This window comes from Chenopodium album, chromosome 27 (assembly GCF_948465745.1).
Source record: "Chenopodium album chromosome 27, dcCheAlbu1.1, whole genome shotgun sequence".
In the NCBI taxonomy this organism is placed as follows: domain Eukaryota; kingdom Viridiplantae; phylum Streptophyta; class Magnoliopsida; order Caryophyllales; family Amaranthaceae; genus Chenopodium; species Chenopodium album.
Window position 1 is genome coordinate 4,849,042 of NC_137860.1, and position 11,964 is coordinate 4,861,005.

General features: G+C 34.8%; 2 protein-coding genes across 3 annotated transcripts; both read left to right on the top strand.

Moving 5' to 3' along the window:
• The first annotated feature begins 490 nt into the window (after positions 1-490).
• Positions 491-8,258, top strand: LOC145620795 (SNF1-related protein kinase regulatory subunit beta-3-like). 2 transcript variants are annotated; one of them, XM_081675508.1, is made up of 3 exons: positions 491-695; positions 7,278-7,365; positions 7,442-8,258. In XM_081675508.1, the coding sequence occupies exons 2-3, from the start codon at positions 7,339-7,341 to the stop codon at positions 7,763-7,765; spliced, it is 351 nt and encodes a 116-aa protein (XP_081531634.1). In that variant the 5' UTR covers positions 491-695; positions 7,278-7,338; the 3' UTR covers positions 7,766-8,258. The 2 variants fall into 2 exon arrangements, with proteins under 2 accessions (XP_081531634.1, XP_081531635.1); XM_081675509.1 differs by having other exon boundaries at positions 491-664.
• A 1,045-nt stretch (positions 8,259-9,303) lies between these two features.
• Positions 9,304-11,958, top strand: LOC145620399 (uncharacterized). The gene has a single exon (XM_081675074.1). It carries the CDS (start codon positions 9,435-9,437, stop codon positions 10,707-10,709), a length of 1,275 nt encoding a protein of 424 aa, XP_081531200.1. The 5' UTR covers positions 9,304-9,434; the 3' UTR covers positions 10,710-11,958.
• Positions 11,959-11,964: the final 6 nt, after the last annotated feature.

The following is an 11,964-nucleotide window of genomic DNA, read 5'->3' on the forward strand; positions in this document are numbered from 1 at the left end:
TAGTTCATCAAATCTCAATTCATCAATTTCTCATTTCCAAATTGCAACATAGTTAATAGTATAATGACACAATGTTTTTAGCTTATGTCGTTAGTTGATGAATTGTTTAGTGATTTCATTATAAATCATGCTTCCTTCTATATTCTAAAACAAATAATAATAAACTATTCAACGCCTTAACAGATAATTACCGCACCAAATATAATGTAGGATCAATTGAAGTCAATCGACAATAATTATACTTAGTATTAAGCAAAAACATTAATAAATGACATAATTCAAATAAAAATAAGGCGAGAAGAACATAACAACATGGGGCCACTAGTTCTATTACGGAATTAGGTACGAAAACTTTAGAAACTTGAATAGAGTGGGTTGGTAGGAGAAGAAGCCCAAGTGCACACAAACTGAAATTAGAGGGGACCCATGTCACATAAAACTGACGTACCAAAAATGAAATACCTGAACTTTACCTATCAAACACGAATCATATTATAGGAATTAATTATTGGGGAAAATTAAAGTACAAAAAACCAAAAATATATAATAAAATTAAAAAAAATTAGAGAGAGTGTGAAGACTGAAGAATCGTACGATCAACTTCAGTTCTCAGAACTCCGCCATTAAAGCATCTCTGACAAAGCTTTAGATTATTCGAACCTCGGTATATATTCATCCACGATTTTCACATTTCGGTAATTCCTACTTTGCTTTTTAAATTTCATTTTTGAATTGGATTTGTGTTGTTTTTGGGTTTATTTTTCGTTTATTATGTGGGTTAGTTCTGATTTTAGAAATGTTTGAAATTAGGGGAATTTGGCGATTAGGGTTTATCTTTGTTGTTTAATTTGTGCCAGTGGCGTATCCAGGAATTCCGAACTGTGGGTTCGGAATTTTAAAAAAAAAATGATGATCATATATTAACTAAATATTCAATACATAAGTTCATTTTTTTTTTAATTACAAATGGATGGATTTTACAAAAAAAAAAAAAAAAAAAAAAAAAAAAAAAAAAAAAAAAACCTACAAAAGCATTTTTCGAGTTTTCATAGTTTGAAAGCGTGCTAATACATTACTACTTCTATAAATCTATATGTCTATTGCAAAAAATCAATATTACACATAAAAATAAAAAATCTCAAACCCCCAATAAACACAAATTTAACAATGTAAACTTCTTCTAATTATCAATTAAAAGACCAAGTAAAAATTTTAAATTCTAAGTTTCTACAATTCAATTTGTCAGCAATTCAAGTATTCAACAATATATCAAAACCAATTAAAAAATAAGTATGTAATTAACTAATTATCACTAATTTTAATAAAATCAACCATTAAATAAAGATTTAAGAATTAAGAGGAGTAGAGGAATAAGAGGTCTCACAAACTCACGAAGAACGGAAGAACTCGAAAAAAAATTACAAAAAAAAAAATAAAAACATAAAATGAGATTAACCATTAAATAAAGATTTAAGAATTAAGAGGAGTAGAGGAATAAGAGGTCTCACAAACTCACAAAGAACGGAAGAACTCGGAAAAAAATTACAAAAAAAAAATAAAAACATAAAATGAGATTAACCATTAAATAAAGATTTAAGAATTTAGAGGAGTAGAGGAATAAGAGGTCTCACAAACTCACAAAGAACGGAAGAACTCGGAAAAAAATATCAAAAAAAAAAAAAACATAAAATGAGGGCAGCAAGAATCGAACCCAAGACCTAAGGAGGAGGGTTCAATGCTCTAACAATCACTCCCTTACCAATGTGCCAAGCTTTAACATTTGATAATTTAACTCACATAAATTAGTTTTAACCCTTTTTTACTTTTTTTTTTAAAAAAAAAAAAAAATTAAAACTTATAATTTTTTTCCGAAAAATCTGTGGGTTCAATGAACCCCCTTGAACCCCCCCTAGATCCGCCCCTGATTTGTGCAAATGGGTGGTATTTTTTTTGTTGGATTTGTGAGATTTTTGTTTAGGTTTATTTGGGTATTTTTCTATTTTTGACATGCAATGATTTTGTTGGAATTTAAATGTTTTATATAATTGAATTTGTGGGTATGTATAATTTGATGCGATTATTGACATTTTTTAAGGTGCATTGTGATGGCAATTGCATGTTAGGGTATTGTAGAAATGTGACTTTCGAGAAGAGAGGTAGCTGAGTTTGGGTAAATTTAATCCTCTTTTAATTTATTAGTAAAGGGGATTTAGCATTTTTCATAAGAAAACTCATTTAGTGCTTTAGAGGAACAATTTTAATGGATTTTTTGACACTAATTGTTTGAACTTGTATAATAGAACAACAATTACTGAATATGGTTGTATTCTGAATGGAGGAACAATGTATTGATTGCGCTGTACTCGATGGAAAAGCTTCTAGCATTGTCTAATTTTCTTAAATATTAGTCTATATGTGAATATGGGTGCTATCTTGAATGGCTAAACGTGGGCAGACTTTGCTCAGTGAGCTTCTAGATTTATCTAAATTCGTCAAAGAATACAGGCCACTGTCGCATAGGTCAGGCCAGTAAATTGAGAAATTGAGGTGTCAATTTGATAGCTGTTATTTCATCGCACCGTCGTATGTCTGAGAAATCTGTATTAGGTCTAGCAGCACATCAACTGGTTTAGGGTGAGAGCGTCTTAAAGCTCGCTCTCCTGTTTGCAATATTAGCCTTGAGTTTAATGAGTTTCTTGGTCTTGGAAGTTCTGGCTGACAGTCCTAGTCTTCCTTGGGAATTATTAGAGGATCTAAAGATATTTGGAATTCTGGAGTATTTTACAATGAGCACTTTGTTTCGAAAGGATATATCTCACTGTCTCCTTTATGGTACATGTGCTAAGAGATTTGTTTTCTTTTTATTTTTGGGGAAGGGTTGGTTTGTTTTTCTTATTTTCTTTGACATATGTGCTGTTGATCTCTGCTTGGAGCTCCTACACCGATTTATATCCAATTCCCCTGATTAGCTGATCTACCTTTTGCTTTTCTTGCTAGAGGGAAAGAATTTATAAGTTATATACATAGATCAGTGAGCGAATGACATGTAGGGGTAAACGGTAAAGAGGCAAATAGGATAGTTTTTTTTTGGGTATCCATGCATGGCTATGCCCATGCCACTAGAATTTATGGTCATTAACATTATCTTAGCGCCTTGTAAGTGGCTTTGTGAATTGTGATAGTGTGACCGTGTGAGGGTTGGTTATGTTTTATATGGATTGTTTTTTGTAGAGTAATGAAAAGATTTTTTGTGTAATTGACTTTTGATTATATGTGCAATGATATTATGCTTCTTCTCAAATAAGAAGTACAAATAGTTTAATGAGCCATATGGATTATTTGCATTGTTTCCAGAATGCAAAAGTAGCAAAGTATTTTTTCATGGCTTGCATGGTATTAGTACAATACGATTTCTGGGATGGGTTCAGAAGTGCGGAGTGCTACCCGTGGCCCCGTGGGTGAATTGGAACACTCGGGAATGCAAGTGTAGTGAATCTTTTATGTCTTGCATGGTACACTGTACAATACAATTCGTGGTAAAGGAATAGGTATGAGGAGTGCTACCCATAGTGAATTGGGTGTGCTCTTAACCAAAAAAGCCTGAAATGATATGGGTCATAGGCTTGTTGAACTAGGTCAAAGTTTTCACCGTTTTGGGTTGCTTTTTGGAATGGAGGTCTGTAGTCTCCGTACTGCGTTTCTGGTAACACTGATACTAGGTTGTTTTCAAAGAGTGAGGGAGTGATTTAAATCCCAACTATTCTCTAAGATATTTTGTGAAATATTCCAAGTTCTCATGTCATGGTCTTTGTTTCTATTAACTAGTAGTTGCAATAGAATGGATTGATAATGACGAAAAACATCTTTAAAAGTCATAAAACACCATCCTCTTTCCCATAGTGAGTTAACTTATTGTATATCCTTTTATGCTGAAGTCAATTCAAAGGTCTTTCCATTTTTACAGTTTTGATTTTTGAACCTTTTCATATTTTTACTAGCTTGAGACAAAGTTGTTTGCATGTATGTTCTCTGTGCTTGGATTTCTTTTTCACCCCATTCCCCCAACAACCAAATAAAGGGACATTAAATAAAGTTTTGAAAGAGAAACAGAATCAGAAAAAAGGAAAAACTTGCAAAGTTGCACCAGGTATCTGTATTATTATTTGTGCTGCTTGCAGCTGTTTGCTAACTATTTTTTTTAACCATCAATTCCCCTAGCAATCAAACTTAACACTAGGTGATTAGAACTCCTATTTTACTAGTAGTTTGGGGGAATAGCCTTTCTGTAACAACCATAAGCGGGGAAATGTTAAACAATGATAGTAAAACAAAATAAGAAAACAGAAAAATCTTGCACCAGAGAGAGTTTTCATCTTGTGGACTGTCTAGGGCTACATTTTTATCTTTTTGATATAATTTATTTAAGTCTTCCATCTTTTCAAGGGGTGATGTGTAGATTTTGGGTGATGCACTAGTAGCTTTGTAATATTTTAGGCCTTCTGGTGACTTTGACTAGTTCCCCTGCCTGAAAGGGGGTAATTTCCTTTATCATAAAGGCATGGATGGTCCTCTGTGTCACCTTTGGTGGGTAAGGATATGGATTGCTTGGGGTAAGCTAATGATTGACCATTTTCATCTATGTAGTAGCCCTTTGGGCTCTCTGCCCGTGCCCTTTACCTACCACTAGTCCACTATTCACTTGCTACACTGTTCACTTGCTGTGCCTTTTACTGCAATGGCTTCCTATTATTGGAGAACCTAATCTAGTCACTCTAGTGTGATCAATACAGTTGCAGCTATGTATTAACAATAGATAATAGCACCACTAGTTATATTTATGTTGTAAAGATCTATTGACTGAGGGAGTGTTAAAAATTTGATGGAATCTGGTGGATTTTTATATTTGATTGTCAGTCAAACATTCTAGCAATAAATTAGAAAACCAAGCTTCCCTTTTTCTTACATTATTTAATTTATTTCCGTCTTTTGTCTTTCCATCACCTTTTATGGTTTTCTCTTCTAGGTTATTATATATTAATCTAATGCCCATAGCATGATCAATGATGCATTGATAACTATTACAATTTGTTAGGTGACAAATTATTAATAATGATATTGCATATATGCAATAATCTCTATTTACTAAAACATAACTAGACTAACTACAGAGCTGGCAAATTTATTGGTATGATTAGGAAGGGTGTTCTTTGACCCTAGTGAAAATGACTCATCTCCTTTACTTTGGCAGATATTGCTTCGTTAGTCTTCCAAATGCCCGACATATATTGATTTGTGCCACAAGTTGGAAGAGCAATCTAATAATATAATATTTTCTCGAAGGAAGAGGCTTGGGTAGGAGTTAGGGTGGGAATGTTCTGCTTGTTTGTTTAGGTTTGCCTTTTATCTTGTGATTTCTAGATCTTCGTCAACAAAGTTGAAAGAGCATATAACAGGTAGTTTTTTTTCACTTAGGATCATGATAAATTGAATCAAGTGCCCGGAAAGTATGTAGCTTACTTTGTATCTGTTTGTACGTAGGATATTGAGTTGCATTTGTAATTTTAGGGGTAACAAACTAACAACAGAGATTCTTGAAATAACATGCTTAAGATTGTGTACACATGACTCCCTTCTTGTCACACCCCACCTTAGGTGTAATGTTCAGGGTCTTAGGATGATTTGATATTTAGCAATTTGGTTTGATATGGTAGGATACATAATTCCTAGAATTGCATATGTTGCTTTTGTAACTTTTAGATGGTATAGTGCTCCTTTAAAGTTCTGGAGGCTCTTAGTCTTCTGAACATAATTTGAGGTTATCAGATGATACATATGCCTTTTGCCATGTATTTGGATACTCTTGGTTCTCATTACCAATTGTTTTAGGTCCTTTTTCTATATATGAATCTATTGTTCTGTTCCTCTAGGCCTGAGCAAGGTCAAACACCATGTAAGGTGTTGAGGAATTGATAGGAGAGTTGGAATTAATGTTGATGAAATGTTGATTGTTAGGGGCTTTGGTGGTCTAAGGAATGAGTAGAGAATGTAATTTCTGTCAGCTAACTTTATCGCTTCTTTCTGTTCTTCTGCCTTTCTGCCTAATAAATTTTTCTTGTGGTCTCCTAATTGTTGTCCACCCTCTATTTCTTCCTTTGCTCTCTCTTTTGAGAGCGTGTAGGATCATGGCTCTGTCAGGTTTTTTGCTATGAATTTTTGTCCTGATTATTTTATGGTTCAATGTGTCTAGGATAGCATTTTAAGTCTATCACTTTCTGAGTATTGAGTTCAAGGGATAAATTATGGGGAACACAAGTTGTCCTAAGCTACACTTACCCTGGACCTTTCAATGCTATACCACTTTCCTGTGTTTCGTTTTGAAGTGGATAAACCTTTGTCAGCTTTTGAGATTTGCTTCTTTTAGACAGATGGTTTGATAATACAAATGTTCTTTTTCCCAAATCATCTTTGTACTCTAGACGATGTTAGGTTCATTTGATGGACGTGGAACTAGCAACTAATATGGAGTAGCTTTTATAACTCATTTCTACCAATCTTTTCACACCTGGTTTGGTGGCCAATCAGATTGAGATGGTAGAGATGAGATCTATAATTAAGCTCAATTCAGAGTATTTTGGGGGTGGGAGGGCTGGAGGGGGGTGGGTAGGGAGACTATGTCACGGATTTATATGGGATGTGTAGGAAAAGGACAAGCCAGAGGAAGAAACCTTCTATGAAATGATGTGTTAGGCCATTTTATTTTATTTTTTATTATTTTTTTTTAATTATTATTATTTTGCAAGTTTCTTCTCCTATCACCTTTTTTTTGCTCATGTTGCTGACTAAAATGAGTTTCAAAAACCATGGGAGGGTTAGGTATCAGAAACCTGTGGATATCGGGGTTCTAAAACATAATGTGTGGTTCAGAAAATGCAAACTTAAAACATGGAATGAGCAAGTTTATCATTTATGGGTGAACCCATAACCTTTTTAGTACTCTGAAGATGAATTTAAAATGATAATTTTGAAATTGTGTTGGTTTTCTTATTCACTCTGTCTACTTTAGCTTGTTATGCTGAGCACCAACCTGCTTTGTTTCTTGTCCAAGAATTTATTGGAGTTTAACTGTTAAATTATCAAAATTATCGATCCTTTTCCTATGCTATTTTGAATTGCTTCAGCTTTGTTTGCGCATCAATTTAATTTTGTTTGATTTGTACTGCATTTTTAGTGCTGTAATCTGTTAAACTTTTTACTGAAAATCTAGTATTTTCTTTCAGGTTCTTCACCAAAAGAATTTTCTGTTTATGTGACCTTGTCTCTCTCAGTAACTTCGTCAACATGAGTACCACATGCACTGATGAGCGAGTAAGCATGAGCCTATGGTTTACCTTGTTAGAATTGTAATTTATTTAGATTATAACCTGAAAAATTGGTTGTGCAGGAAGAAGGTACTGTAGTAGGATTTGAAACTCCTGATTCGCCTAGCTCAAGTTATAGCAGTGTATACCCTGGAAATGAAGATGAAGCGCGTGAACCACCTGTTGTCCCTCCCCACTTGCAGCATACCCTGTTAAGCTGTCCTCCAAGTAGAGAAACCTCTGGTACACTTCCCCTGCCTCAAAATGTGATTGTAAATCATCTTTACATCGAAAACAGGGAGGCTCCAAGATCTGTTGTGGCGCTCGGTTTTACTCATCGCTTCCGGTCAAAGTTTGTCACTGTTGTTCTTTACAAGCCTGTCCCGAGAAGGGGGAGCAATGCTTGATGTATAGCCAGAAATTAGTTATTCAATTAGGTATTGCCCATTTTGCCTATATTTAATGTGGACTATTCTGAAATTTTCTTCAGGGAAATTACCGTTGTGGTTTATTGCCTGGTAATCAAAAACTTCCATATCTAGGATTGTTCCGCCACACCGCCTCAGCATTGCCTAAGATTATTGGTTAGCATCATATACAATGTTCTAGTAGAAGAAGAATTTATTGGCAGCTTTTGATGTTGTACCTATTAAAGGGAGCTGACCACTTGTTTATATGTTTCCCGATGTCATGATACCGTTTCATGATTGACATTGAGATTGTGTTTGGTTCTTCTTTGGTTGATGATGGGATTTGGAATGACTTCACCAATCCACAGATAAATATTTTTGAACAAATCAACTTGACTAATTTACTATTGTCTGAGGTGATCAAATAGCTAGATCTTTCTGAGTAAATTGTACCTCTCATAATGTTGTAATTATTGTTTTATGCATTCTCTCAACGTTCTAAAATACTTCCACCGTTCATATTTGCTTGCTTCATTTGGAGTTTTGCATATCAATGCCTAATTTTGACCATAGCTATATTTGATAATCTTCTAGTTAAAATTTGAATACGTTGATTTTTTAGATGTATAGTCGAGAAAAATCAAACAAAATTTAATGAGTATATGGTAAAGGAGAATGTATGAATGATGTAAGATTCTAAATGCTGCAAAAATTAATTTTTTTGGTTGGATATCTTTGGGTTTGAAGTATTTTAATTTGGAGGACTTGCTAAGTAATGAGCAACTTGAGCTCACACTAGTTAAGCAAAGTAATGAGATGTGAAGCTACACTCTTGATTTCTTGAATTATTTTTAATCAATAAATAAGACAGAAACATAGTATGTAAAATGACTCACTTGTAAAAGATTATCTTGTTCATTATTCGCAGCAACAAGCAACAAATAAGCTACATGCCTACATCACATACATAGTATTATTTATTGGTAAAATTAACCTTAACACCTTGAACTATAGCTTGGGTGTAAGTGAGTAACTATAACTAATACCCCGTACTTTGATTAGTAGCTAGAATACCACCAACTATTAGGCCTATTCTAATTTACTGAGCTGAACTGAACTGATTAGAGCTGAACTGAATATTTTATGAAAGGAGGATAAGAACTGAATTGAACTTAAGCTGAAGAGAACAGACCCTTATTTGTAAAAAAGTGTCTCGACAAATTTACACATAAGTCTCCTTGATTGAAGAAAATGCAAGGTTTTTTCATGTGAGATGATATCGGTTTCATATACAACAAATTTATTACGAGTATGTATTTATATGAGCTTTAATGATTAAGAATTTTTCAAAAGTTTGACTTTTATGTGATTTGAGGTGACTAACTATATTAGATTTATTTATTTCGATAACTGAACTTACCATTATCGAGAAAACTTAACACCCTACGCAGTTATACCAACCGAATCTCAATCCAAATCCAAATACAATAACCCGAAATCGATCCGATTTGGTGACATTCAATGACCCAAATTCAGTAGACTTGGCCCTCTATGCGAGTAATGCTACCAAAGAAGTGAACCACTGAGGCGCTCACTAAAATTCGCCATTAACGAACTCTCATTTTAGCATTCCATCCCCACAAAATCACCATTTCTAAACATCAAAATGACAACCCAAGATTTCCTGAAAACCCTGAAAACTGCAAAAAGAGCAATTCCATCCTTACACCATGAACAAACCCCCATTAAAACCCTCATCAATTCATCTTTTAACACCATTTCTTCTGCTTCTGAAACAACCCCATCTCCTCAAACCACCATTTCTTCTTTCCTTTCTTCTCTATCCTCTCATCAACTCCACTCTTTTCTCTCAGACCCATCTGTAAAAACTATTGATTGCTTGAGAATCTTCAACATTGTACTCCATAATCAATCAGAGCTTTCATTCAAGCCTGATATTCATGCCCATTTTACCATAATTTGCAGGTTGATTAAATCCAGGTTGTATTCGGATGCTGAAGTTTTGTTGCAGAAATTCATTATTGGTGAGAAATACAGGTACCCTTTTAGTGATTTTACAAATTGGGTTGAGAATTATTGCAAGGAATCTAGAATTATAACGAAATTGCTGAATATGTTGCTTAAATTGTATTCTGATCATCATATGTTTGATATGGCTGTTACTGCTTTTGAGTACATGGTGGAGAGGGAAGTTGAGAGGGATGAGAGAACTTGTTCTGTTCATTTGTATGCTTTGGTTAAGGCTGATAAGGTTGATTTAGGTTTGGAGTTTTTTCGTCGAATGGTGGATTCAGGCATGGAGGTTTCTGTGTTTTCATTGACAATTGTTGTGAGTGGGTTGTGTGTAATTGGGGAGTTGAAGATGGGTAGAGAATTGGTGGAAGAAATGATTGAGAAGGGGGTTAAACCTAATGTTATAACATTCAATACCTTAGTGGATGCATGTTCAAGAAGGTGGGAATTCGCGGAGTTGGATTTAGTGTTGTGTTTGATGGAAAGAGAAGGAATTCTGTTTAATGATGCAACTTATAAGCTTTTGATTGATGGGTATTCGGGTTATGGTAAGGTTGATGAAGCAAAGAAGTTGCTTTTGGAGATGCAAGACAAAGGTTTTGAGATGGAGACTTATTTGTACTATATGGTTATTAGAGGCTATTGTAGATTGGGAGATACAAGCAATGGTTTTTCATTACTTAGAACAATGCAAGAGAAGGAGATTGCCCCCAGTGATGGTATTTATCGGTGTTTGATCAGTGGTATGTGCAAGATTGGAGAGATGGGTCAGGTAAAGGAGTTGGTGAATGAGGTTCTAAACAAGGGAAGTGAGGTTAATGGTGCTATGTGGAATGATTTAGTGGATGGATACAAAAAATCTGGGATGATGGAAGAACTTGAAGAACTGAAGTGTCTACTAAAATAATGAAGTTCCATCCTGACGAAGATTAATCATGTCAGAGCTCCATTCCGAACCCCAAGCTTAGTCAATATGATGATGATGATGATAATTAAGAAGTCTTTTATGTGAAGAGCTGGAAATGAGGAGAACAAGGAAAGGATGGGTGCAGATTTTGTACTTATAGCATGATCAACAATGCAGAAGGCAGAGCCTTAGAGCAATGATCCAATACTCATGTCTGAACTGTATAGGTCTAAAGAGGGGTAGTTTATCAGAGCCGTCAGACTATAGCAACATCCAGAAATAGTCGAATTTCTTGTAGCTCATTCGGTCCTGCTAAAGTTTTGATTTGGGACATCTCAGTAACGGTCAATGTAAGACTGGGTATTTCAGGAGAACCGCTGGTTGTGTTGACAAAATGGGTTGATACTTTAATGAATCAAGTTGTGATAAACAAATAGGATTTGGGCCGCAGCTTTTGAGAGGATGTGCATAGATGGATGATCAATGTGTATGGTTGTGCATCCCAGTCAAATTCCAGTGGACCTATTACACCATTAATCTCCATCATTGTTAAACTTTCAGCCCCTTGGTTAAAGGAAAATTTTGTGTAGCTGTCGATGCTGTTGTAAACATTTATGAGCCTTTCAAACTAATGAAGCCTGGCTGAAGATATAAAACAATAAGCATAGCTCCCTTGTGCAGTCTTGTGGTTATTATGCAAAATGTCATGTGGTGTAGGGTCTTGTGTGCAAAGAATACACAGGCATTACATACCACTTTATCCAAGATTTGATGCTTGTGATGAGCCATATATCCATATATAATGGAGCTGTTCATTTAGACTTCAATCAAGACCTTTGCTGTGCTTGTGGGGAAGTCGATTACAAACCCTGGTATCTGTCCTGATTGCATGTTTTATACAACACCGTAATTTTTGCTGATAGTGTTGTTTCTTGATACCTCACAAGGATGGCAGCAATGATAAACTCAGCATTGCACTCGGAGATCAAGGTTGAAATTGCACAAGTAACTAGTGAGGTGCACAAATAGGCTTTATATCTGTCAACCCAGTCTGTTATCATCCGGGCCTTTGGGATACACAGGTATCATAGAAGCACCATAATTTTCTAGTTTTTTTCCCCTGTTCTAATTCTTAAGCTTAGGTTTGTTAGAAGTACTCAAGTACCATCAAGTCTTGTATATTATGCAAGTTTAATTCATATGAGAGAATTTGTTGATAAATTTTATCCCAAACTCTATATTTCTCCCTTGTGTT